The sequence below is a fragment of the Lepisosteus platostomus genome, chromosome 8, assembly GCF_059453375.1.
Source record: "Lepisosteus platostomus isolate fLepPlt1 chromosome 8, fLepPlt1.hap1, whole genome shotgun sequence".
Taxonomy (NCBI): Eukaryota; Metazoa; Chordata; class Actinopteri; order Semionotiformes; family Lepisosteidae; genus Lepisosteus; species Lepisosteus platostomus.
This window is the reverse complement of record NC_142618.1, coordinates 449,159-472,721: the sequence shown is the minus strand read 5'-3', so window position 1 is coordinate 472,721 and position 23,563 is coordinate 449,159. Positions and strand designations below refer to the sequence as shown.

The window sequence follows — 23,563 nt, the reverse complement described above, 5'->3', positions numbered from 1 at the left end:
ATGTACACTCTCTGCGCCCTTTTGACATCTTAATGGAACTATGTTTTTTTTACTGTTGCCTCGACATTCTGGATTTTTGCATAATCTGTCATTGTTTATTGTTAATCCCTTTTCCCTAATTTTCATCCTCCCATTTACTTCTTCAAAGAAGTCCTATGAAATGTTGTGATCAGTCTAAATAACAGACACGGAAGGTTTTTGTTCATCTAAAACCAAAAGTTGGCAATAAAGCCACTACAATAAATCTGATCTAAAGTAATGAACACATCCCGAATCACTGGCTATTATAAAATATTCCCCGCAGTGAAGGACAATGAAGTCTGTTTCACAACCATGCATCTGATGGGAAAGCTTAGCTACGACAGACAGGTGATTTATCATGAAGAGGCTGAAATATATATGCTCAGACATACACAAGTTTTCAAGTTGTATAGCATACTATCTATCCATTGTAATGTTATGTACTGCATTCAGAATACCAAACACCACATTAAGAAAAGCTAGACAGCGTGTTGTCGAAACCATTACAAAAGACTGTCACATCTACAATCTGATATTTAAAAAAATTATAGCATATGTGGCTTACGAGCATTAAATACATTTAGTGATGTTTCCCAGGCAAGTAATATCTGTTATAACATAGCAGCAGCTCATAAATAACTGAACAAGGTTCCTGCCAAGCAATCTGACAAAAAAGATCCATCACAAGTCACAAGATTTTAAACTGTTGGAAGTGGACTCAAATCACACTGAACCGTAAACATGTGAGTCATCTTCACAAATGGCAATTTAATGCCATGCTTTCCCACATATATGGAAAAACACAGATTGCAGAAAGCTTTAATAAATAACAGCTGGTCAAGCTAAGGTCTGTCTGGGTCCCTTTAGCAGCTAGAAACACAGGCAACACATCAACCTGTTGAAAATGTTGAGAGAGCGTGGCAAACAGGCCTTTTCAGTTTGGAAATACATGAAAAAATTGAACTACAGTAACATTATCTTGTACCAGCACATTTGCACTGATAGAGTACAAGTACAGGTTGCATGTATTGCACCATACTGTACATGTACTGTACATGTATAGAAAATATGTTTTTCATAAGGAAAAATAAATTAAAATAGACCTGATTCCTTAAGTTTTATTTAGATTAACTGCATGTGGTCTGGCAGGTCATCTGAAGAAAAGGTGCAGAAACTCAAAGCCACCAGCAGCACATCCTAATTTAATGTAATGTGGGAGGTCGGCTTCAAATGGGGATGATTTTACAGCCAAACTGCCACCAGAAGCAACTATATGAAAGACTCTGATTCTTGCAAATAGCCACACTGGATGTGAGGTGGGAAATTAGATTAGACTACTCTAGCACTTTTGTACGTGGTAGATAATGCGTGTGTATGGCACTCGTAGTTGGGGCTTCTTGTTGTGACCTAAAAAGGCAAAGATAACCTGGACTTCTACTCTCAACCATCATGAGTGACCCTCACTTCTACCTGGTGGAGGGGAGGGCCTGTCACACATACACAATAAATTGTTTCTTTACAAGGAGTAGGTTAAATGCCATTATGAAAGTTAAGTGCCCATTTTCTTAGAAAAAATTGTGATTATATGCTCTAAAACTCCATATTAATGATGGATATTTATAACCTGTCTATGCTGTATGTTGCAATTACCTAGATATCTAGTGATATTCTTTTTTATAAATTAATTAAGCAATGATGCAGAGGACAGAATGGAGAACTTCAACATCTTTTCAGCTGCAAAGGAAAAAGCAGAGATTAATTCCTCACTGAAAAATAAAAATAAGGGAAAATACGTTTTGTAGATGTAGCCCTAACACCTGAAGATGGCTCCATAGTTCCACAGCTCAGATTTTTTTTTCAGGAAAAAAAACAAAATTGTATACATTAGACTGATAATTGAATTGCAGTTATGCAACTTTAGTCTAGCAGGACAAGGTACAAGTAAAGAGCAGCTCAGATCTGAAATTAGATTAGTTTTGTTTTTACAAAATCATGTTGGCTTGTACAGTACTTTAAAGCTACTTTTCTTTAGCATATTTGTTATACATGCCTAATTTTGTGAAACAAATTACAAGCACCTTCTTTTTCAACAGCTCAGTACAGTCAGGCTACAAACTTTTGTTCAAAATTCTCCTTCACCATCTACAGTACCTTGCACTCACAAACAAACATGGTGTTTTTTCACATTGTTCTAATGAATGTGCAACCATTAGTATCCGGCAGTGTCACAGTTTGATTCAAAAACTGGTTTAGAATATAAATTATATTTTCCATAGTAAAAATCATTTGGGACATAATCAGCGACTTGCCTGTGAATTACAATCTCAAATATTTGAGAAAATGACACAGGTTATCTTCTCAGCAAGGTAATTGATATATAACAAACATGCTTAAAGTGAAGGTGGAGAATAAAAAGGGCAAAAATACTTACAGCTCTGGTTACAGAGAGGAAGCGATCGTAACTTATCAGGACAATATTGAAGACGGAAGCAGTACACAGCAGGTAATCTATGATTAGCCAGAGCTTACATAAGCCTCTCCCAAGCATCCATCTTCCTGTCAGGATGTAAGGGATGTAGATAGGAATGCAAAAAGCACCTGAAATGCACAGATAGAAGTTATTAAATAAAAGACAGCTTGAAATGTCATTACAGAATAGTAAAGCTTTTCTAAAACCAAGCAATAACAACCATATTGAGGGTAATGCACATAAGCATTAAAATTCATTAACAGTACTGTATATGCCACCTCAAGCAAATGTCCACTTTTTAAAATGATATTGAACTGTTACCTACTTAATAGAGTCACTTCTTAAGGGGGCCTTTAGAGCAACAATATTTGCTATTTGCTATTATCTGTTCATTTTTTTTGGAAAGGTTCTGGATAGGGTGTTAGGAGCAAAATGTCATCCCTGGGAAAATGTCCTTTGTGTGGGAAGATGATCCTATAGCCTCCCTCACAGTGCTTTCAAAGCTCCTGGGTACCTTTCACTTGCAGGACGTAGATCTATTCAACCTACCATTGCCTTTTCTTCTTTGGCCACTTGAGGGTATTTCTGCCTTCTCAGTGACAGATTTAATCATGGAAAATCCATGGGACAACCCACCCACTAAGGGCCGTGACTCTGCTTCACTATGTCCAATTCACTTTCTTAAGCAGCACTACTTATTCTTCATGGTGGCCTCAGCAGGCCTCAATCTACTCCCTGTTTTCTAGATGTCTTGGAAGAGATTCTGTCTTCCTGGAGGAACTGAGCCTCCCAGTGACTCTCACTGCCTGATGGGTATATTTGTAGGGAATGGGTAGCAATGCAAGCAGCTCACACAGTGGGAACGTTTTCACTTGGGGAGACTCTGTGGCAGCTCTTGTCCAAGCAGCTGTCATCTCTGCTATTGATAAGACCTTGGTCTGTTGCAAAAAGCAGTGCCCAACGTCAGAACCATCTCCTGAAGAGGTCTCACAAAGCAAAAGAGTTTTTATAGCAGTTGGTGGCTTTTCTTCTACAGTGAAACTTACCTCCACTGTAGCTCTCATGACAGCACGGGATGCAAAGTATCCTCAGAGAAGACAAAGGAATTAAATATGCTTCCCATCCCAGTCCTGCACACACTCATACCTGACTGAACAAGACTGCTGAGCCAACATGCCTTCTGGCTAAAACAATTAAGTCAGTCAGGTGATGACTGATCATGATCCTTAGGTCCTGCACACCATTACAGAGGGCTAGCAACTGCAGTTCTACGGTTGATCATCCTTGTTCTTGGGCATGCTGTTGGCATCTTGCCTTGTTTCACCACATTGGCATCCTGAATGAAGAGCAGAATGATTCTCCCAGTAGATGCTGTAGACATTGAAAGGGATTTCTATTCCATTTATTTTCTGGTTCACAATAAGGATATTTCTTTCCACCTATTCTTGGATCTCGGGAAGCTCAATACCTAACAGAAGATGTTGAGGATCTTCATTCTTATCTAGTGTCAGCGACTTCAGACTGAACAGTAAACAGGTGTTTGTCCATAGACGTAAAGGTACCTACTGTACACCCACCAGGTGGCCTGCTGTGAGCTCATGCACACAAGAACATTCAAGTGCCCTTCAAGCATGACATTGACATTCAGAAAACTGTGCCTCTACCCAGTGATCATGCAGATGATCGGCTCGCATTTGTCTCTATGGTATCGGTAGTCCACTATTTGCTTTGGTTCTCTGATAGACATGGTTCCTGTTCTGGTCTGTCTCCTGGTTAGTTACCCCTGGAATCAACTAACAGGATGCCCTGTACCTGGATCTTCCGCACGTTTGGCTTTGGTTCCTCATATGGCAGCATCTACGCAGACCGGGCCTTCAAGATGTAATCAACCAGTGTCAAAAAACTCTGATAAGCACTGTGTCTTCATGGTGTCTTCATGGTCTCTTCCTGTACACCCAGAGACTGGAATTCCTACAATATCTCCTGTCTGCTGTCAGCTGTCCTCTGTTGTCCTGGGAGTTGTTGAGGACTGGCGTGACAAATCTGTCACGCCCTCTGCAGCCAGAGGGTGCTCCTTCTCTGTCCTGTCCCTAGTTTCCGGTCTGCTGTCCTTCCTGTCCCTCTCTTTCCCTTGGGCTATATATTTCCGGGTCTTGCACTCTGTCCTCGCGCAGCATTGACGTTCGGATGTCCTGAGACCCGCCTAGCACCAGGGCGCCCCACGTCCGCTCCCTGAGGGCATAGGTTTCTATACGGCATTCCTGAACTCTTTGCACTAATGAGCCCGGGCCTTTTTCCCGTCTCGCCGCTACGCATATGGGTCTTTTTCCACTCTCCTGCTCCCCACGGTTAGTCCCTTTGGACGTCCGTGACAAAATCTAAACTTAGAGTTGCTGCCGTATTGGCCAGCCATGATAGGTTGGAAGGAGTCAGTGACGGATCCCCCCAGATGGTAGCGGAGCACAGGGTCCGGCTCATGAAATCCAAACCAAATCAGGGGAAAATAAACTGCCCAGGGAACCAGCTCAGTGTTATGCTCGCTTCTCGTCCTTACAGTCCTAATTCACTGTATGTTCCAATACGATCTCTAACCAATAGCAGTGGAAAATCCCTCACCAGTTCGATTCTGTTTGCTCTTTAACCGTCTGCCTGTTGACTGGCGTCCCGACGGAAAACGATCAAGATTTCTACACAAGATGTCAAGTCTTAACCTTGTTGCAATGAAGTATTATGTTAGGTAATAGAACTCTCCTAAATTATCTCTCCCTAAAATGTTTTAAACTGTCTACTCCAAGTAACCATGAGCGTCTCACTAAACCAACTCTGGTTCTTCAGCCAGTGCTTATATAGGGAGCTGGGAACCCCAGGTGCCGCATGTTCACCGATTCCACTGTGAGAAGGCAAAGACTGCATTTCTCCGACTGCCGCACTGCCGCCCTCTGGTGGTTCGGCCCATTTATACCATCCCAATCCCTCTGCTCCGCTACAGAGACATAGCAGACTTGCACTACTCCATCTCCCATTTCCTGACCTGGGATATGATACGTTATTAATACGTTATGATACGTTATTAATAACAGAAAGCCAACTCTTCAGCAGAGTTCACCATTGTCTTTCAGACTTCAGAGACTTCTGTAACTGGCAGAGAGCATGCTCCCTGTTACACAGACACACCAACATTCAGCTGCATTAAGCTACAGTAACTAACACAACCATTGGGATCAAACTCAACTGCCTGATGTGACTTCTGTACCTGATTTGCACCTGTCTAGGCACGATGTGCACAGAATAAAAAGGGTGACATTTGAGATGAAATCTGAATGAAATGGCTTGTAAATGACTGAAGTGTTGTAGAGTTCCGAAACTAAGGATTACTAACGGAAAAATAAAACAGCAGAATACACCTCCCCTTGCTCATGGCAGCTTTCTGTGTCAAGTGCACTTGGCTCAATTGGCTTATTGAGACATGAATTGTGAGGTAAAACACAAAATGGTAAACTCAATACATTTTCAACCACAGAGAGCTTACATCTCAAGGTATGCATGGTAATTATAAACTTGTAATCTAGCCTTTCCTTTCCACTACAACACAGATGAATTAATTGAGGGTACCATTCATCTACACTTTATGGCATTATACTGTTTTTCAAATATAGATGCAAATGGAAAATTACCACATTACTGCAGGTGTGGTTATGTAAACTGATTTGCCATATACAATAAATTAAAATTCTATGAGATTATAACTACATGGTAAAATAAAGAGCTTCACTGATTGATCCTACAATTGTATATTAATAATGCATATTTTCAAGGTGAATAATTTTTTTATTTTGATTTTTAACCAAAGAAACCCCCAAAAACATTAAAGCTAAGTTTAGCAGTGTTTTGTCTGACAGTATCCAATGTACTTTTCAATATCCTCCTCTCATTCTAAATATGGAGAATAATAATAGCAGACTACTACAACTCAAGGATCAAACTGGACTTGAAGAATTCTTAAGTAGGAAGAAAAATCAGACAAGCAAGACAATTAAATAAAAAATGAAATCTCTGTGATCACAAAATATTTGTTCTTCAAATAATTTGTTTGCTTTAATATTACTCTGCATGTACAGAAAGATTCACCATGCTTGATAATCGGCAGCCTCCCTCAACTATCAAAATATAATTAACAGTACGATTATCAGAACCATATTCATTTCAAAGCTTGCTTATACTGTACTTTCGTACAATATTTAAATCAAATAGGTGCAAGTCTTATCGGTGAAGCATAGTTTAAGGTCTTCAACTGAGTAAAACATCTATTTTAGTTATGTTTACTTTTTACTTCAGAAATGACTGTTAAGAGCAAAGATGAGGAGATGAAATACGTGGACTTAATTTGCTCTCTTTGATCTGACAAGGAAGGCTAGTGCCGTACAGATCTGTTTCAAACAAAAACAGACCAACACCGGCGGCGAAGCCATGGTGTGTCTTGTGCCAATTCAAATTGGTCATTGATTATCAATATTTCGAGTCGTGCCTATAGTAATAACTTGAAGGGATTTAACAAGCAATACATTCAGTGTACAGTATAGTAAAAGTTAAATATCTGAATATAATTTTAATAATATCAATTATGAAGCGTTGTGCATTTCTCTCAGGAGGGTGGTTTTTGGACGAAGGGCTTTTTTTTTTTCAAAATGGTAAGCCAAAAAAATGCTTACCGGTTTAAACCTACAGTATTTACTTTTGAAGGACTAGCTACAGTACATTCTTTATACCGATGCTCTCGTCTAATAAAATCCCAGATCTGTAGCCTGACTGAAATCATGACGTGACAAGAAAACGGTCGAATTGTTAACCACTAGCTCCAACACACTCTGGGAGAATCCTGTGACGATACGTGTGCAACTCCGATCGCAGTTTTGGTATGAAAAGTATTTCGTAAAACAGTGGAAAAATAAGTTCTCCGTTGCATTTGCATTCGAGAAGTCCGACATTTTTTTCAGGTAAATGAAAAATGAATGTGGTTTTGCTCTTTTTAACAAATTGTGTGCAGGTGTAATTGCCTGTCCGCCTCTAACTCCGACCTACAGTACTGAAGTAAAGTCAACAAGACGAGAACAACATTTATTTGATAACATGTCAGGAAATAAAGCGTTTTTCAGTAACATGTTTCGTTATGCCGTGCAAAGTAATGATACCTGCAACACCAGTTCAGCCGCTAAGAAGAAAGAAAACGTTTCAGAAAACGTTGCTTTTGAGTCATTTTAGTGAATATACAGTATTGCATTTCTCACTATTGTATGATACATAACAACAGCAGGGCACAACAACTGTTGCACTCTACATGTTGTAACTTTAACTTCAAAGAAAAGTCTGTGCATTGCAATACTTGATATATACAAATTAATATTCAATGAAAAATAAAATATCAAACGTTATGAAATTGTCAAAAGTGGATGTAATTGCCCCAGGTGACTATCTTTTGAACTTTGACAGTTATTGCTCCTTTGAAATGAACAGTTTTTGTAACATCATGACATACTGTACCTGCACATTTTTGACGACGTTAATGACGCAAAACAAGAATAAAGCGCAGACAACCACTCAGATTTCTGACACTTACCAACTAGGAAATCTGATATCGCCAGGTTTAGGAAGAAATAGTTACTTTGATTTCTCAGGCTTTTGTCCACAATAAAAGCAAGGATCACCAGTGCGTTTCCCAGCACCGTTACAACCACAAGGGTGACCATCAGCACAGCCAGTATCACCATGATATATCCGGAGAAAGCGGCGTCAGTCCCGTTGATTTTAGCAGAATCTCCTGATGAAGCCGAATCCGAGCTTATGTTCAGACCTGGGATATCCCCTCCCATATTCTTTGTTGGAAATACAGAATATTCTTTCATAAAAGTGTAAAATGTATATTAAATGTAAATTCCGCTGTTCAATTGTGGACTTTTTAAAAGGCGCATTATAAAACTGAAGAGCGTTGCTTCGTGCAGATTTTTTTTCTTCGTTGTTATTGTCAAAGTAGATTTGGTAAATACTTCAGATCCATTAAACAGACGGACGCTGTGCACTCAAATCGTATGTATAATTAAAATGATAATATACAAATAAAGATGTCACGTAGGCTGTACTTGAAGTCCATATTGATGTCAAACTCGAAGAATGTCTAGTTTTATTTTACAAATGAAGCGCCAGACACCCAACTCTCACGAAGCCCGTGACTTCACAATCAGCATTACAAACTATTTGCGCTTTGATGTGTGACAGGTGCCCAGGTATAATAATACCTGGCAGAAAAAAAAACGTTACAGTTATCCAGAACTAACTACAGTTAGTTGCTAAGCGTGCTTGCTCGTCAAAAAAAATCAATCGATAAGTACAGAAAGAAATCGTGTTAGCGCTGTGCAGGGTCCGCTGTGTTGCCTCTTTGAAGCTGTAGATTTGACTCCTGATACAATCAATGGCTCTGTTGCACCGGAGACGTGTGCAGTGCCCTTACCTCTCCGACAGGCTGCTCTCGTCGCCTTTTCTCGTTATTTCATTCTTGCCTGTTGACATCAGTTTAACCAAAGGTCTGATCACCACAGCCGATATTCCTAACTGCTTAAAATGGTTTTAGCATGTCTTCGCTGTCACCACAAACATCCGGAGCAAATATTAAATAATAATAAGTAGTACTTGTACTAGTAGAAATAAGAATTCCCCAAAGAAGAAAGCAACCCTTTTGCTAATGCACATATTTCCTTGGTTTAATTAAGAAGTTTGCACTCGTTTACTTTTTAAAGTATTATCTCCTTTATGCTGTACATTACTGTTTCAGATCTGAATTTGGGTCACTCTGAAGCTTGATAACTATCTGCATTCACGTTTTTCTTACTTCACTGGGCACTAGAGATCTTTTTTAAAGAGGCATACGCGTCCCCGTAGTGTTTTAGGGAAATAGGAAATAGATGGAGTTATAAAGGCGACCCAGTGAACGACTTATTGACAGATCAATCCAGTGAAGGGTCTCTGTAATTGAGGGTGAATATTCAAATATTCCTGTAAGTATCGTAAACAATCAAAACGTTGAAAGTTTGGGCTGGATGTTGATTACTGTATCTCTAATTCCAAAACCTGATTAGTGATCTCAGATTTTAATAATAATTCCAGAGAAGATGTTCTGAGCATTTCTTTCAGTTACATGATTTAGCTGTGGGTGAAACTCCAAACAAGCCATGAGCAAATGTGTGTGAAGTGGCATGTCCTGACTCTTGGTCCTCCAAAGCACAGATGTGTAGGAAATTCAAATGCCGACTGGGGACGAGAGGAGGAGCGGGGGTTACAGTTCAGCTGGAATAAGAGAGAAACAAGACAGTCTTCTCCAGAAAAACATTCTGCCAAGAAGGTTTCGCGTCCCTTGTTCAAACGGCGTTTTCCTGTATAATTCTCGTTTTCCTCATGATGGCAGTACAACACATTTCCCAGGGATGCCTCGGTACAGCTTTCGAAATAGTTTGTATTTACAAGTTCAAACTGTCTACAATGTTGCAAGAAATTCTTTCGGACTACATGAAAAACCCTCGACACGGATATTCCAGCTATCTGCACTGTTGAATCTAACGAGTAACTAGAAAATGCGAAATGTTCCCCCCAAAATTGTGTTAATTCTTTCAAGACGTAAATTATACTTAAATGAATAACAACGTTTTTTGTATGATCTCTGTCATTAAGGAACAAACACAATTCAATTGTTTTGCTATTTTTTTCAGTGGCTGAAAATGCATGTTGTCCTATACAATTTTAACACGCGCTTAGAACATCTCTAGCGGAACATCTTGCCTAGGAAACGATTTTCCCCGAAGCAATTGGCTTCATAACATACTCTCAGAAATCACCTTCTGCTAGTGTTTCCTGCGTGCGCGTCTAATTATCGGGCCAGTCCTCACTTCTGAGCAGGCAAGTCCTTCCGAGTTTCATATTCTTATGAGAGAGAAAGTCACTCTCCTAACAGAAAGAGAAAAGCGCTCAGAGCGGGCTGTTATATGACATAATGTCAGGCACTATATGACTTCAGTCTGGGAGAAATAAGATAGAGGAGTATTAATTTTCTCTAGAAAATAGAAAGGAAGCGTACGAAATATAAATACATTCCCTTAATAATACACAGCGAAAGCACTGCCTTTAAACTGCCACACTTCTTAACATTCTGTCCCCATTTCTGTCCTCAGGTAGGTGGTAACTGCTGAACTGCTTACACACTGGCTTTGTCATCTGAATTTTTTGCACATCACTCCCAATGTGAGTGGAGCTGTCACATGGCTACACCATGCTCAGGTGCGTTTTTTAACTTGTTATTTATACTTGTTTAATTACTTTGCATCAGTACTGTGTAATGAAAAAAAAACAAGCTAGTTAGATTGTTTTACTTGAATCCTCTTTGATATCAAGCCTTTTGAATAAGGGAATGTCCAGCCCAGCAATCTGCTCGTTGAACCCTTTGAGCGAGAGACTCACACACACTTACAGTAGTATACTTTTTCAATTAATTTTACATTTGGTCTACAAGGAAATTCATGCACTTGACTTTTTCTCAGATTTTATGAAAATGTAAGGGTGACAAAGTCAAAATGAATAAGGTTTAATACCAGGATGCAAGGTAGTTTGGTAGGAATTAAAGTAAAGCTTGATATTATTCTCATTGCAATGAAACAGAGACTATTACAACAGACTACTACTACTTTGACTTAGGGCTAACCAGCCTAGAATCTTGAATTTCATCCTAATATGTTTGTATTTGCTCAGATATCCTACTGCTTTATAAAATCTGAGGGTGTTGTTGACAGTGGTGGACTTAATGAATACTGGCATCTTCACTCTGAGACACTAGGGCTGAGGGCAGAAGAGCTACAGTATCAATACAGTATTTAAATTTCAAAGTTTTCCATCTTCCAAAGCCAAACAGGATCATAGCAGGAATTTTGCCATTAAAATCATGCTCTAAGTTTAAGATAAAACAAAAAAATGAGGTTTTAGTCCTAGTTCTATGATCCCAAGATGAGAAACATTTCAAGCAAGAGAAGATGATACAAAACAAAAGAAACCATTGAAGGATGTCCATAATAACAGTTTGGAAATTCAAATAAAAAAACTGATACCTTAAACATTTTCATTAAGCTTAAATTAGTTTTTAAGTATTCATAATATCATTTGGAAGCATCAGAAATCTCAGAGCAATCACCAATAGTATAAATACACAATTTCTCAACTGTTTATGGAACTCAAAGACTCATTCATAAGTTATCATATGAATTTACATAAAAATTCAATAACTATATTTGAAAAGCATAAATAGCTATTAAATTGAATTTTTAATCATAAAATCAACCTTGATTGACAGAATATATTCATGTAATTTTCATTATGAATTTAATCATTCAACATTTCATGCAGTAAGAATGTAATGCAGATTTTCTTGGCACAGGAGAAAGTTATATTTCTTATTAAAGCACTGAGGCATTCCTCCAATGTTTCAGTAGCAATTTAAATTAGAATTTGTATACTAATGAAAAGCAGCTAGAAGTCAAACTCAGTGGTTGAAAAATACCTTCCAGCAGGGTTTAGTATATAACGGCAGATCCTGGAAACCAGAGTGGATGAGAGCAGATGGCTGTTAATATTTGCAAAATAATGCGTGGACAAAAAGGTGAGTTGTAACAGTAAATTCTTTAAATCCCCATACTACAAGGATGTTGCATAAATGAATAGCCTCACCTCCTTTGAGCTAGTGTGTTAGTAAGCATTTAATCAGAATGTCAGCTTGGCAGACAGGAATAACAAGAATAGCAGTAAGATCACTACAATCCCTGAGCACTAATTACTCAACTAAAGAGATATAGTCCTTGGTGAGATGTCTGCATGGAATGTACTAGATATCAGTCTATGTATTTCTAATACTGTATTCTAAGTCCTAGAATAGGTGAGTTTGCCTATTCTCCTTATTTCCACACGGGCTTTCTCTGGGTGAGTAGTTTCCTGTAGTCCAAAGACATGCTGTATAGCTTAATTGGTATCTCTGAACTGCTCTGCCCGAGAGCACAAGGTACTCCAGAGGGTGGTGAAACTGGCTCAAAACACTACCGGCTGTGAGGTACCAAACATCGTGGATATCTACTCTGTTAGATGCCTCAAGAAGGCCAGGTCTATCCTCAGGGACCCCAGTCACCCTAACCACAGCTTGTTCTTTCTACTACCATCCGGAAAATGATACCGCAGTAAACAGACCAAGACTGTTTCGTAACAGCTTCTTCCCCCAGGCAGTAAGACTGCTGATCAGCCAACCACAGCAGACGCCTGCAGTTACCCCAATGGTCGCTGGCGAATAGGCAACCTCCTTGAACTGACATGGTGCACCAGCGCCCTCCTGTCACTTGCACTTTCAGGACACATACAAAGAGCACTAAATACCTCCTATCCCTGTGATACTTTCACACAATCTGTAAATTGTATTGTAAGTAGCAACTGTGTAATGTATGGTATCGTAATCTTAACCTAATCCCTATAAAATTCTGTCCATCTACTCTTCTATTCCTCTTAACAAAGCTCGCAGATAAAGCATCTCATTGCTGACAACACCACTGTATGCTGTACTGTTAGTGCATTGATAAATAAACCTTGATTGATTGATTGATTGATTGAATTCCCCCCTGAGTCGGAGAGTGAGTGTGTCTGTGCTTTAGTTCCCTGCAATGGACTGGTGGCTGGTCCAAGGTGTAGGTCTGTTCAGGTCAGGTCAGGCCTACTGGTATCCTGGATGGGTGAATTGTATAAAGGTCCTAATATTTCATGTTTTTGAATAGGCACAATAGGTTATATGAGTTACAGTTTTACAGTTCATTTATAGGGAAAGTCTCAATAACACATGACAATATAAATCAATTATTATAAACTCATTCACCTGTTTACTGTATAGAGAAGTTTTGGAATTCAGTTGGTTCTGCTAAAAGCTTTGCTGTCATACATGTACAGTATTTAAGTAGAGCCTTTTTAAATATATTCAATCATGTGAAACAATGTACAGTTAGTTTTCAGTTGGTGGGGTTCTCCTTTGAAAGATATGGGAGGCCCTTTCAACAACTTTTATTTTTAATCCAGTAGAAAAATGTCTCTGCCCTGTCCAACTACAAAATATATTCCAACAGTTTTTCCAAAACAGAACCCTGGCCTTCTTTTCCTTTTCCTTGGCTACATTTTGCTATATCTCCCATCAATGTGTTTTCTTAATAAATTGTGAATTTAAGCGAAGCTTTGAAAATGTCCTTCATGCTCTGCTCTCAGTAGATTGGCCCACCTGGCCTCTCAGATGTGGGTGTCACATTGCAGATGGGCTTGAAACTCTCGCTCTGTTCAAATCTAATTTTATTTTGATTAACATTTCCAGGCATGACTTGCTTCACTTTCGTGTCTCTATGCAACCAAAGCACTTAAGACTGTTCCTCCCGTCCATCAAGGAGCAGTATGTGTCACTGATCAGCTTGTTTAGTTTTGTACCACATGAACGATGCATTCCTGAAGGTATTTTAAAATAACAAAATCATATTTAGATGACAGAGATTTAGGTAACAATCCTTCACAAGCATAGTGGTCCAAAGCTGTAAAGTTAACACAGAGCACAGCTCTCCCTCTGGGTGGTCCCAGACCGTCCTCATCAATGAAAATATCTTGCTCAAGGACACAACAGAAGAGTCCACATTAAGGATTTAAAGGGTACATTAGATGTGTTTTAAGAAAAAAAACAATACTTCATGTACCTTTCTATAATGCTTAAAACCTGGGTGTTTGTCACATCCTGTATGTTCATATAAAATCCTCTAAAAAATTACAAATACTTACCGCTAAATCAGGCCTTCCTGTTCCTGTCAAAAGGGTCATTCTGTTCTTGGATCCTTAGGAAAATCTGGGTGAATCTGAATCTGTAACCCTGGCAACGCCACAAGGTCCGTGAGGAAAGCGTTCTCCAACAATTTAGTCCGGACAAAACTGTACGCCACTGCTGTGTGAGTGGCTGAAGAAAAACATGAAGACGAGAAAAACACAAAAAAGATTTTAAACGACAGGAGGTCATTAGAGTACATGAAGATGTAAAGTTGCAGTCCCCTCAAAAATAATTGTGAGTTTTAAATGCATGCTTCAGATATATACTGTATATATATATATTGCTGCCATCTACTGCTGTTTTTGGGAAACACATGTGCACCTGAGCTACAGTATAGCATACAGGTCTGACCTGTATCATATGAACCTCTTCAATAACCCCTGTTAATCCCACATTGAATACTAACCTGGCATGGACACAGCAAAAGAGAATGAGCTATTACTTTTTAATATGGATAAATGTGGAGTGGTCCTCTGATTATAAATATGAGGAATGCCACTTGAAAGTAAAGATTTACTACTGGATATATACTGTATCATCCTTTTAAGACTGACCTGATCAAGTTGAATCAGACTCCTTGTCCTTCTGCAATACCTGTTCCCTTTAAATTTTTTTGTAGATAATAGGCATTCTCTATTCATTAACCACAAAATGCCTAGTATTGGTTGTTTAGTGGATTAGGGCCACATGAAGACATGTTAACTGTTATACGGTTTCACAATGCACGTTGGCAACACTTGTTACAAGTTGATGCCATTTTCAAGTTAACAGGGCTCAGAGATCTGAAAAAGAAAATGGAAAGGAAATGTGCAGAAAAAACTAAAATGGATAAAACAAGCATTTTCTTCTGGGCTAATAAAAAAATATACAGTATTGCATTCAGTTCATTGTTCATTGTTGTACAGTAATGTGGGTTCTGACTGGTTTTGGGGTCTTGCAGGCATCGGCCTCCAACACTTCAAGATCGATTTGTTCGACCATTAAAAAGACGTGCAGCAGTGAAAAGGTTAAAGTAGGACTCAGAAAAGACTGTGCCTATAATGTAACATGATACATTTTGCCTAAATGAGGAGAAATGTGCCTTTCCTATTGCTCCTTGCAGAGGAAGTGTGGCAGAGTACCTCCAGCAGAATGAGCAGGGAGCTCCTGTCACCGTCTGTCTCATTAAGACGTGCTGCTTGCTGTTGAGTCTCCTTTCCTGTATGAAGGCCTGAGCCGCCTTCCTGTTGGCACAGAAATACAGCCTGTCTTCATCAAAGGAGGACATAGATATGCAGCTGCAATGAGCAAAGGGCTGGGTGTGCTGACACCCCCTCAGGAAGCTCGCAGAAAGAGACGCTGCAATATGCTTTATTCAATTCTGTTTTGGAGAAAGTCAGTGAGTAAGCCCTCTTCACTGAGAATCTATAGATGTTTCTGAATTATGAACTCTGTACAATGCTATTTATTGATTAATAAGGAGTATGTGCTGTTTTTTTCACATGTAGGTCAGAAATACCATTACAATATTTGACTTTTATTTAATTGTAATGGAAATTAAAACAACCCCTCACCACTCACTCCTTCACATGAAAAATAGGAGGGGAATTGGCTATATAAATTTATAGACGATACTTCTCTTCAAGCCTGCACTGTATTAAGCATCAATACATCTGAAACAAATATGAAGTGTTTTTTTTATGAAATACTCGTACTAATATACAGTATATCAAATTAAAGCTGTATATCTTATTTAGGAATATATCAGCTCAGATTTTAAGTATTTCTTAATCCCTACTAAAATGCTGTAATCAGCATTATGTTCCACCTAATTTTTAACTTTGTATAACTATGATCTGAAGATACAGAAAATGTGTGCTTTCTTGGAAGAAGACTTCAAATTGTCACACAGTCCAACATTTCCAATGTGCTGGCAGGTAAGAAAATTTTGGCATTTTGAAAGTTTAGCAAAGTTACAATAAATAAAAATCTAATGAAATGTATATTTTTCATGTTGGTGGGATTCTGTCTGACTTGTGCTGTGGCTTCTGACACATCTTTTTCTGTTAGGAATCTCCAGGCTTAATACCAGAACACACCCATTTGCAGTTGATTATTTCTGTCTTTAACAAGATTAATCTGATTCACCCCATCTCACAAGTCCACAAAGACACTGACAAAGATAACCCAGCTGACTGCTTCAGAATCAACAGTGAAACATGAACCAGAGGACACAAGTGGAAATAACAAGAAAGTGCATTTAAAGTGGTGCACAGGAGGCATTTTTTACAGAAAGACTTGTGAGAGTGTGCAAAGGCAGCCAACCAAGTTAACAAAGCCAATATCTTGGCTTTGCTCAAGTAAGATGAAGTAGCTACTATCTTCCAAATACATTTGATGAGCTGAATAGCCCCTGTCCTTTGTAGCCTTTCTTATGTTCAGAATTTCTACTTTTATATGAGACCTAACCCACTTTTATAAGAGTTTAAGACCTAAAAAAGATTTTAAATTAATAAAAAGCAGACACACACTGCCACAAATTGAAAATAAGACGTCATTTTGAGGTTCGTGTCTAACAGAAAATCACTGAAAGTTTAGGCTCAGGAGAAATCTTCTCTGCAATGAAAAATAACCAGTTTGTTTAAAAAAATACAACCAATAAAAATAGTAGATTTTTTTGCTTTCACTCTCCGCAGCCTCAGTTTTTTGGTAGCTGTTAATGGCTGAATAGAGCTTGAATGTCCTGCTTACTTTTTTTACTTTACACTTTCACTTTTTATTACTTTGGTAACTGCTTGTTGGGCCCTCTGGAATGAAACTGATTACTTGTAAAGTTGCCTCCATTAAAGCCAGTACTCCAACAGCATTTTGTTTGAATGGAGGCTATTAAATGAAGTTTAGGTGGGATGGCAACAACAAATTAATCTCACCCAGTTTTTCGTAATCATAATTGTAGAGATGCAAGAAACCACAGCACAGTCCAGCGAAAGTCTGATATGAGTTCAATTGTAAACACTGGAGAACACTGAAGGAGACACACACAAGGTGTATTTACCACAGTGCCCTGCATTGCAGCAGTGACACAGAGAATTTTATAGTCTGAGTCTATCCATGTTCACCCTATGTTAATACCATGAATCGGGGTTTACTGTATGAGTGACCATTCCACTGATGTCCCAGTCAAATGGTCAGATGTCATGTACAACAGCAGATGTCTGCTTAAATTCCCTCAAGCCAGTTCAGGAGTAATGACCCCAGTCCAAAGTCAGATGTCTATATAATCATTACCGAGATTAGCTGTATGTCTAACACAAACTCCTCTTCCTGCATTTTTCTCAAGCATCCCTCTTCTGTCCCCTCTCCACCTTGCAGCTCCCTCTTGGTTAACTCCTCTCTCTGACTGAGGCTCGATCCTCCTCATCCGCTGGCCAGGAGTTAAGCTAAACCTATCCTACCTGAAATACTCAAACATTCACAAAGCATCTGATTCTTGGATGTTTGTTGTCCCTCGTGCTCAGGTGCTGGTTGGGGGGTAGCCGGAGTGCCACACAGCACTTTTATTAAAACAAATGTGCTTTTGGCTGGAACAGGCTGGGAAATATAGAGTGCCCTCTCCATGCTGATGAAGCTTGACCTCTGTAACGAAGTTGCAATGGTCTCTTTTGCCTACTCAAAATAAACAGCTACTCCAGTCTCTTTCATGTCCCTTTAGATATGACCTGAAATAGCTCATGCATTTCCATTCAACTATTCTTTTTATGCTAAAGGTTTCAAAGGCCATGGCTAATTTATAGATTTGGTGAATATTATTCCTCATCGGCATATTAAAGGCCAAAGTGGGTTTAATAAAATTCAAAGTGATCTGCTCTCTTTTTCATGCAAAACAGTTGCCCTCTTATTAATGTCAGTGCTTCTCTCAAAGTGCACTATACTCACCAAGAGTATAGTTTGTCCATCAGTCAAAATACAATTTCTAAATCCTATTTGTAGTCTAAAAATAAAAAAGGTACAGTTACTGATTTTCTGTTATTTTTACCAGCAACAGTTTTTACAGAAAGGTATGTTTTGTTTAGAAAGGACATAAAAATAAATATTTTTATGTGCTCTTCAGTTTTGAAACAATACTGTTGTTTACAGTAGGTATTTATCATACTGTATGTACAGTATATTTAAGAAATTCCCATTACCAATGCAATGATTGCTTTAAATAACATACTATTCTGCCTTGAACTTTCTTCCCTTACAGTTGTTTAATTCAAATTGCAACACTTAGAAGAATTCAAAGCACTATAGAAGACATCAGGCTGATAAACTGAGTACTGTTTTTTGTGTATGTTCGTTATGTTATATACTGTATAATGCATCAACCACTATCAGACAATGTTTCTGATAAGATTTTTTTCTCTTTAGATCAAGACTATTAAAATGATTGATAAAACAGAAACATTACCATATCTCTACTAAGCAGATATGTTACAACCACAGGCTGCAATAACCTCCTTTTAGTGGAGTAATATTACAAATTACTTTTATTTGCGTATTTCTGTATTTGCTGTTTTGTTTTTAAAAATGAAAAGTTTTTTATTTTCAAAATTAAATCCCTTTCACAAAATCCTGATACCTGACAGAGCTGCTATTTCTTGGAATCTTCTTTCAAGATTCAGAGATTTGGTAATGTTATTGTGTACACAAGAAAGCTTTATGATTCCTGTCTATATTAGCTTATACATTACTACCCTTGGTTTTGTTAGCTTAATCATCATGAGATACAGTGAAATGGTTCTCAGACTGATTTTTCATTAAGTGAGTTATTCTTATCTTTGATAAAAGGAATAAAAAAGTAGGCTCCCTGCCTAGATGAGTGACTTTCTAAAAATAGATTAATTTAATTAAATCAAAAGATATGTTTAGTGTACATATACATATGAAAAAGTTGTACTTCTGATCAAATAATTGTTCTGGAGTTAATATATCCCTGCATTTCCTTGACAAATTATGGGATTTTGAGAGAAAATAAATGTTGGAACCAATAATATTAGCAGTATTATTAAAGCAACTCGGTACATTAGTGCATTCATAGATAGTTTTTACAGTAGCAACGTCCAGAAAACTAGCTGCATCTGAGTGAAGTCTTTTCATCTTTTGTAGGAAAAATACTCCATTGAGATTGTATTTAGTGCTGGCACTTGGTGTCTTGAAGCTTTCCAATATGAGTGCAGCAGTTTCAGGAAGTTAATTAATGTACAGTACATTCATTTCTCATGTGTGATATTCCCATTAGTAGCCTGTCATCATAAATATCCGGAGGTTTCTGACACAAAATAACTACTACGATGTACTGTGGTACTTCTAGTAGGCTTTTACTTTTGTTTTCCAATTAGCTGAATAAGTTATGCCAAATATGTTTTAAGAATACCACAGAACATGTTTCTACCATTAATGCATATCAGTCTGGTCCTTAAATTGAGTCTGTTTTGCTATGGTTAATGTACATTCAATCAGTAATGTTCAAAAGAGGAAACGGATGTTTGGGCATAGAAAAAGGAAGGACGTGTCACCAGTAAGTATAACTTTAAGCCGCACCTGTGGTTATATGTTAGATTCAAAACATGATTTATTTTAAAGGAACAAGTAATAGGTTTATTCCGTGCTGAAAAGAGAAGAAAAGAAACACAATGTTGTGGGTATGGAGCCTTGTTCAGGTGTCACCTGAAGAAGGCTCCACAGCCGAAACGTTGTGTTTCCTTTCTTCTCTTTTCAGCACAGAATAAACCTATTACTTGTTCCTTTGCAGCCTACGTATGCTGATGCAGCTACCTGCCTGAACTTCTATATCTCTCAATGATGCCCCTTGTCTAGCCATTCCTTTACTGAGAGAATGGAGAAACACCCCTGTAGCCTCTGCACAACATCTCCTCAGGCTTAAGCCAAGGCATCTGCCTGGGTGTGTTTGAAATAGTGGTGAGTAGCACTTAGAGAAGAGGAGTGTGTGATGTGACCAATGCCACATATGACCTTAGAACTTTATTCACAAAAGCAAGAATACAAGTAATGCACAGTATTACTGCATGTCACAGACACAAAATTCCAGAATAAGCTCAATCACTTTGAGTGTTTTTGTTGTTGTGCTTCTAAAATTTTACACAGCAGTTTGCTAGGAAAGAGTCTCATACAAATTTGAATTTCTCTCAGACCACTAGCAGAATACAGCTGGGTGTCAACTTATTGTCTCTGACTCTTCATTTATACTCATTGTCTCCCTTTGCCTCATTTCTTTGTTAGGGAACATTATTTTGGTGAGCCAGACTAGACAGTATACATTCTTCGACACAATCAGTGGTTGGAATATATGCATGTTGCAATATACAGTGCCCTCCAAAAGTATTGGGACAAGAGTTCAAATTAGCCCATTATAGCTGTATGCTCAGGAGATTTGGATTTCAAAACACAAGATGAATATGAGAGAATATCTCCTTTTAACTATGGGTATTTTTATGCATAAATGTTTTACCTTCATACAACAACAGCACTTGTTTTGTTTAACACACCACATTTTAGATGAGCATAAGTACTGGGACAAACAGGTTTACAGGTGTTTCTAATTGCCCAAGTGTTGCAAACATTTCACACACATAAAAGAGCTGTGAAGGTCTGGCCATGGCTGAGGTCTTTGGAACTGCTTCTGAAGCCTTTCATTTGAGTTAGTCAGCAAAAACCAACATGAAGACCAGAGAACTGACTATGACAGAAAAGAAGGCCATTTTGAAAATGAGAGCAAAGAAAATGACCATCAGAGAAATTGGTAAGAATCTTGCAAAATCAACAATCAAACAATTTAGCCAGCAGCCATATCATTCTGCAACTCACAACTGGGAGCCCAATGAAGCGCAGCACGTGTGATCCTGGTCAGTTGCTGGATGAGAGACCTCCTTGGAAAAACTAAGGTTGGTGCTGGAAGAGGTGTTAGTGGGGTCAACAGGGGGCGCTCATCCTGCGGTCCATGTGGGTCCTAATGCCCCAGTATAGTAGATAGGACACTATACTGTAAAAAGGCACCGTCCTTTGAATGAGACGTAAAACCAAGGTCCTGACTCTCTGTGGTCATTAAAAATCCCAGGGTGTTTCTCGAAAAGAGTAGGGGTGTTACTCCAGTGTCCTGGCCATATTCCCAACTGGCCTTTACCAATCATGGCCTCCTAATAATCCCCATCTCTGAACTGGCTTCATCACTCCGCTCTCCTCTACACTGAGAGCGGGTGTGTGGAGCGCGTACTGGTGCATCATCCAGGTGGGGCTGCACACTGAGAGTGGTGGAGGGGATCCCCATTACCTTTAAAGCGCTTTGAGTGGAGTGTCCAGAAAAGTGCTATATAATTGTAAACAATTAGTATTATAATTAATTATTATTATAACAATCTATAATAGTCTTAAGAAACAGGAAACAACCAGAGGAATCGAGAACAGGCAGAGAACTGTGTGTCCAAAAAAGACAAATGCAGTGGATGACAGAAAAAAAAAGTGAAAGGAAACCACCACAATTACTGTTATAGAAATCAAAAATAATCTCCAGAATGTGGGGGTGTAAAACTTGAGTACAATCAACAGAGGAATTCACCAAGAACAATTCGGAGGCTGTACCGCAAAGTGTAAGTCCCTCATCAGCAGCAAGAACAGAAGGGTTCGATTGGAACTTGCAAATAAAAACCGAGATGAGCCTCAGGAGTCCTGGAGCAAGGTTTTAAAGACAGATGAGACCAAAATAAACATCTATCAAAGTGGTGGAAAGGATAAAGTGTGGAAAAAACCAGGAACAGCCCATTACCAAAACCGTATCACTTCTTCAGTAAAGCATGGTGGAGGGAGTATCTTTGGCTTGGCCATGTATGGCTGCTTCTGAAACAGGCTCCATCATCATTACTGATGACTTCACTGAAGGTGGCAGCAGTAGGATGAATTCAGAGATAAACAAACAGATCTTGACTGCAAATGTAAGGAAAAATGACACCAGACTTATTGATTTGCAGTTCATTATGCAACAGCACAATGTCCCGAAACAAACTGCACGCTTAACACAGAAGTTCATCAGACAGAAAAAGTGGAAGATTTTAAACTGGCCAAGTCACTCAAAAGATCTGAATCCAATTGAGCATGTATTTCATTTGATCAAAAGGAGACTCAAGGCAGAAACAAGCAAGAACTTAAAGAGGCTGTAGTTAAAGCCTGGCAAAGCATCTCAAGTGCAGAAACAAAGAGTCTGGTGAGGTCAGTGGGACAGAGGCTACAGTAGATGCAGTTATTTCAAGCAAGAGATCTGCAACAACATACTGTAGGAGGGAAGAAACCAAGCTTATAATTGAAAATTTTTAATTCACATTGATAAGATTGTTCTGAAACTAAATATGCAGAGTCAAAAAAAGTGTTGCAGGAACTAATTTATCATTTACCAATCAAATCTAGTTTACTTATTGTCATGTGTAAATCATCCTTTACAAATCCATGAGCCTAAAAGGCCCCTTTGAACTACAAAACCAAGATCTATCAGAGATAGTTTGTAAAAAAGGTCCGTTAACCTAAGTATCTGTGTGTCGAGCCATTGCCAGGCTTTTCTCCAGCATGTCTTTAATTCTTAAGGTTTTCTGCAGCACATGAGTTAATTAAATGATTAAGGACAACCCAGTACCTGAAGGGTTCACAGTCATAATGGCGTGGGATAGTGGAAAACCATCTATATAAATAAGGAAAAACTCAGGGTGAAAAGAGGATCCCAGATTTATTTGTGTGCTCTTCCCCTATGTGAAGTGATCCAGCAGTACTAACTTTTTTTTCTCCAATGCAAATGACTTACAGCTTTAATGGAAAATTGGCTCTAATTATCCCTCTGCTTTTCTACTTTGCCATCTTGTCTCACGGACAATGAATCCCTTGATGTCTAAAAAGCTTTTTCCATGTAATACAGGCAAGACTCAGCAATTAGTGGTGGATTCTAAGCAACAGCTGAAATCAGTTAGACCCTTTGCATGATATTCAGCAGTACCACAGTCTGCTTTCTCAACTCTTGGAGTACATTTTGTGTTTGTCATCCACACTTTATTCATGTTCTAATCTATTATTATTGTTAACAACAACATGAGCTGTCTTAACAAAACATGCTGAAGGTTCAGATTTATTAATAGCAC

At 38.6% G+C, this 23,563-nt stretch overlaps 1 protein-coding gene across 1 annotated transcript in view; it reads right to left on the bottom strand.

The window, feature by feature from the left end:
• The window catches only part of LOC148655472 (histamine H3 receptor), a 32,865-nt gene extending 23,764 nt beyond the window's left edge, over positions 1-9,101 (bottom strand). The window contains exons 1-2 of the mRNA XM_088641985.1: positions 8,106-9,101; positions 2,453-2,619 (exon numbers count right to left, since the gene is read on the bottom strand). Of these exons, the coding sequence (XP_088498111.1) occupies positions 2,453-2,619; positions 8,106-8,391 (453 nt within the window). The 5' untranslated portion in view covers positions 8,392-9,101. The remainder of the gene's footprint in view (positions 1-2,452; positions 2,620-8,105) is intronic.
• Positions 9,102-23,563: the final 14,462 nt, after the last annotated feature.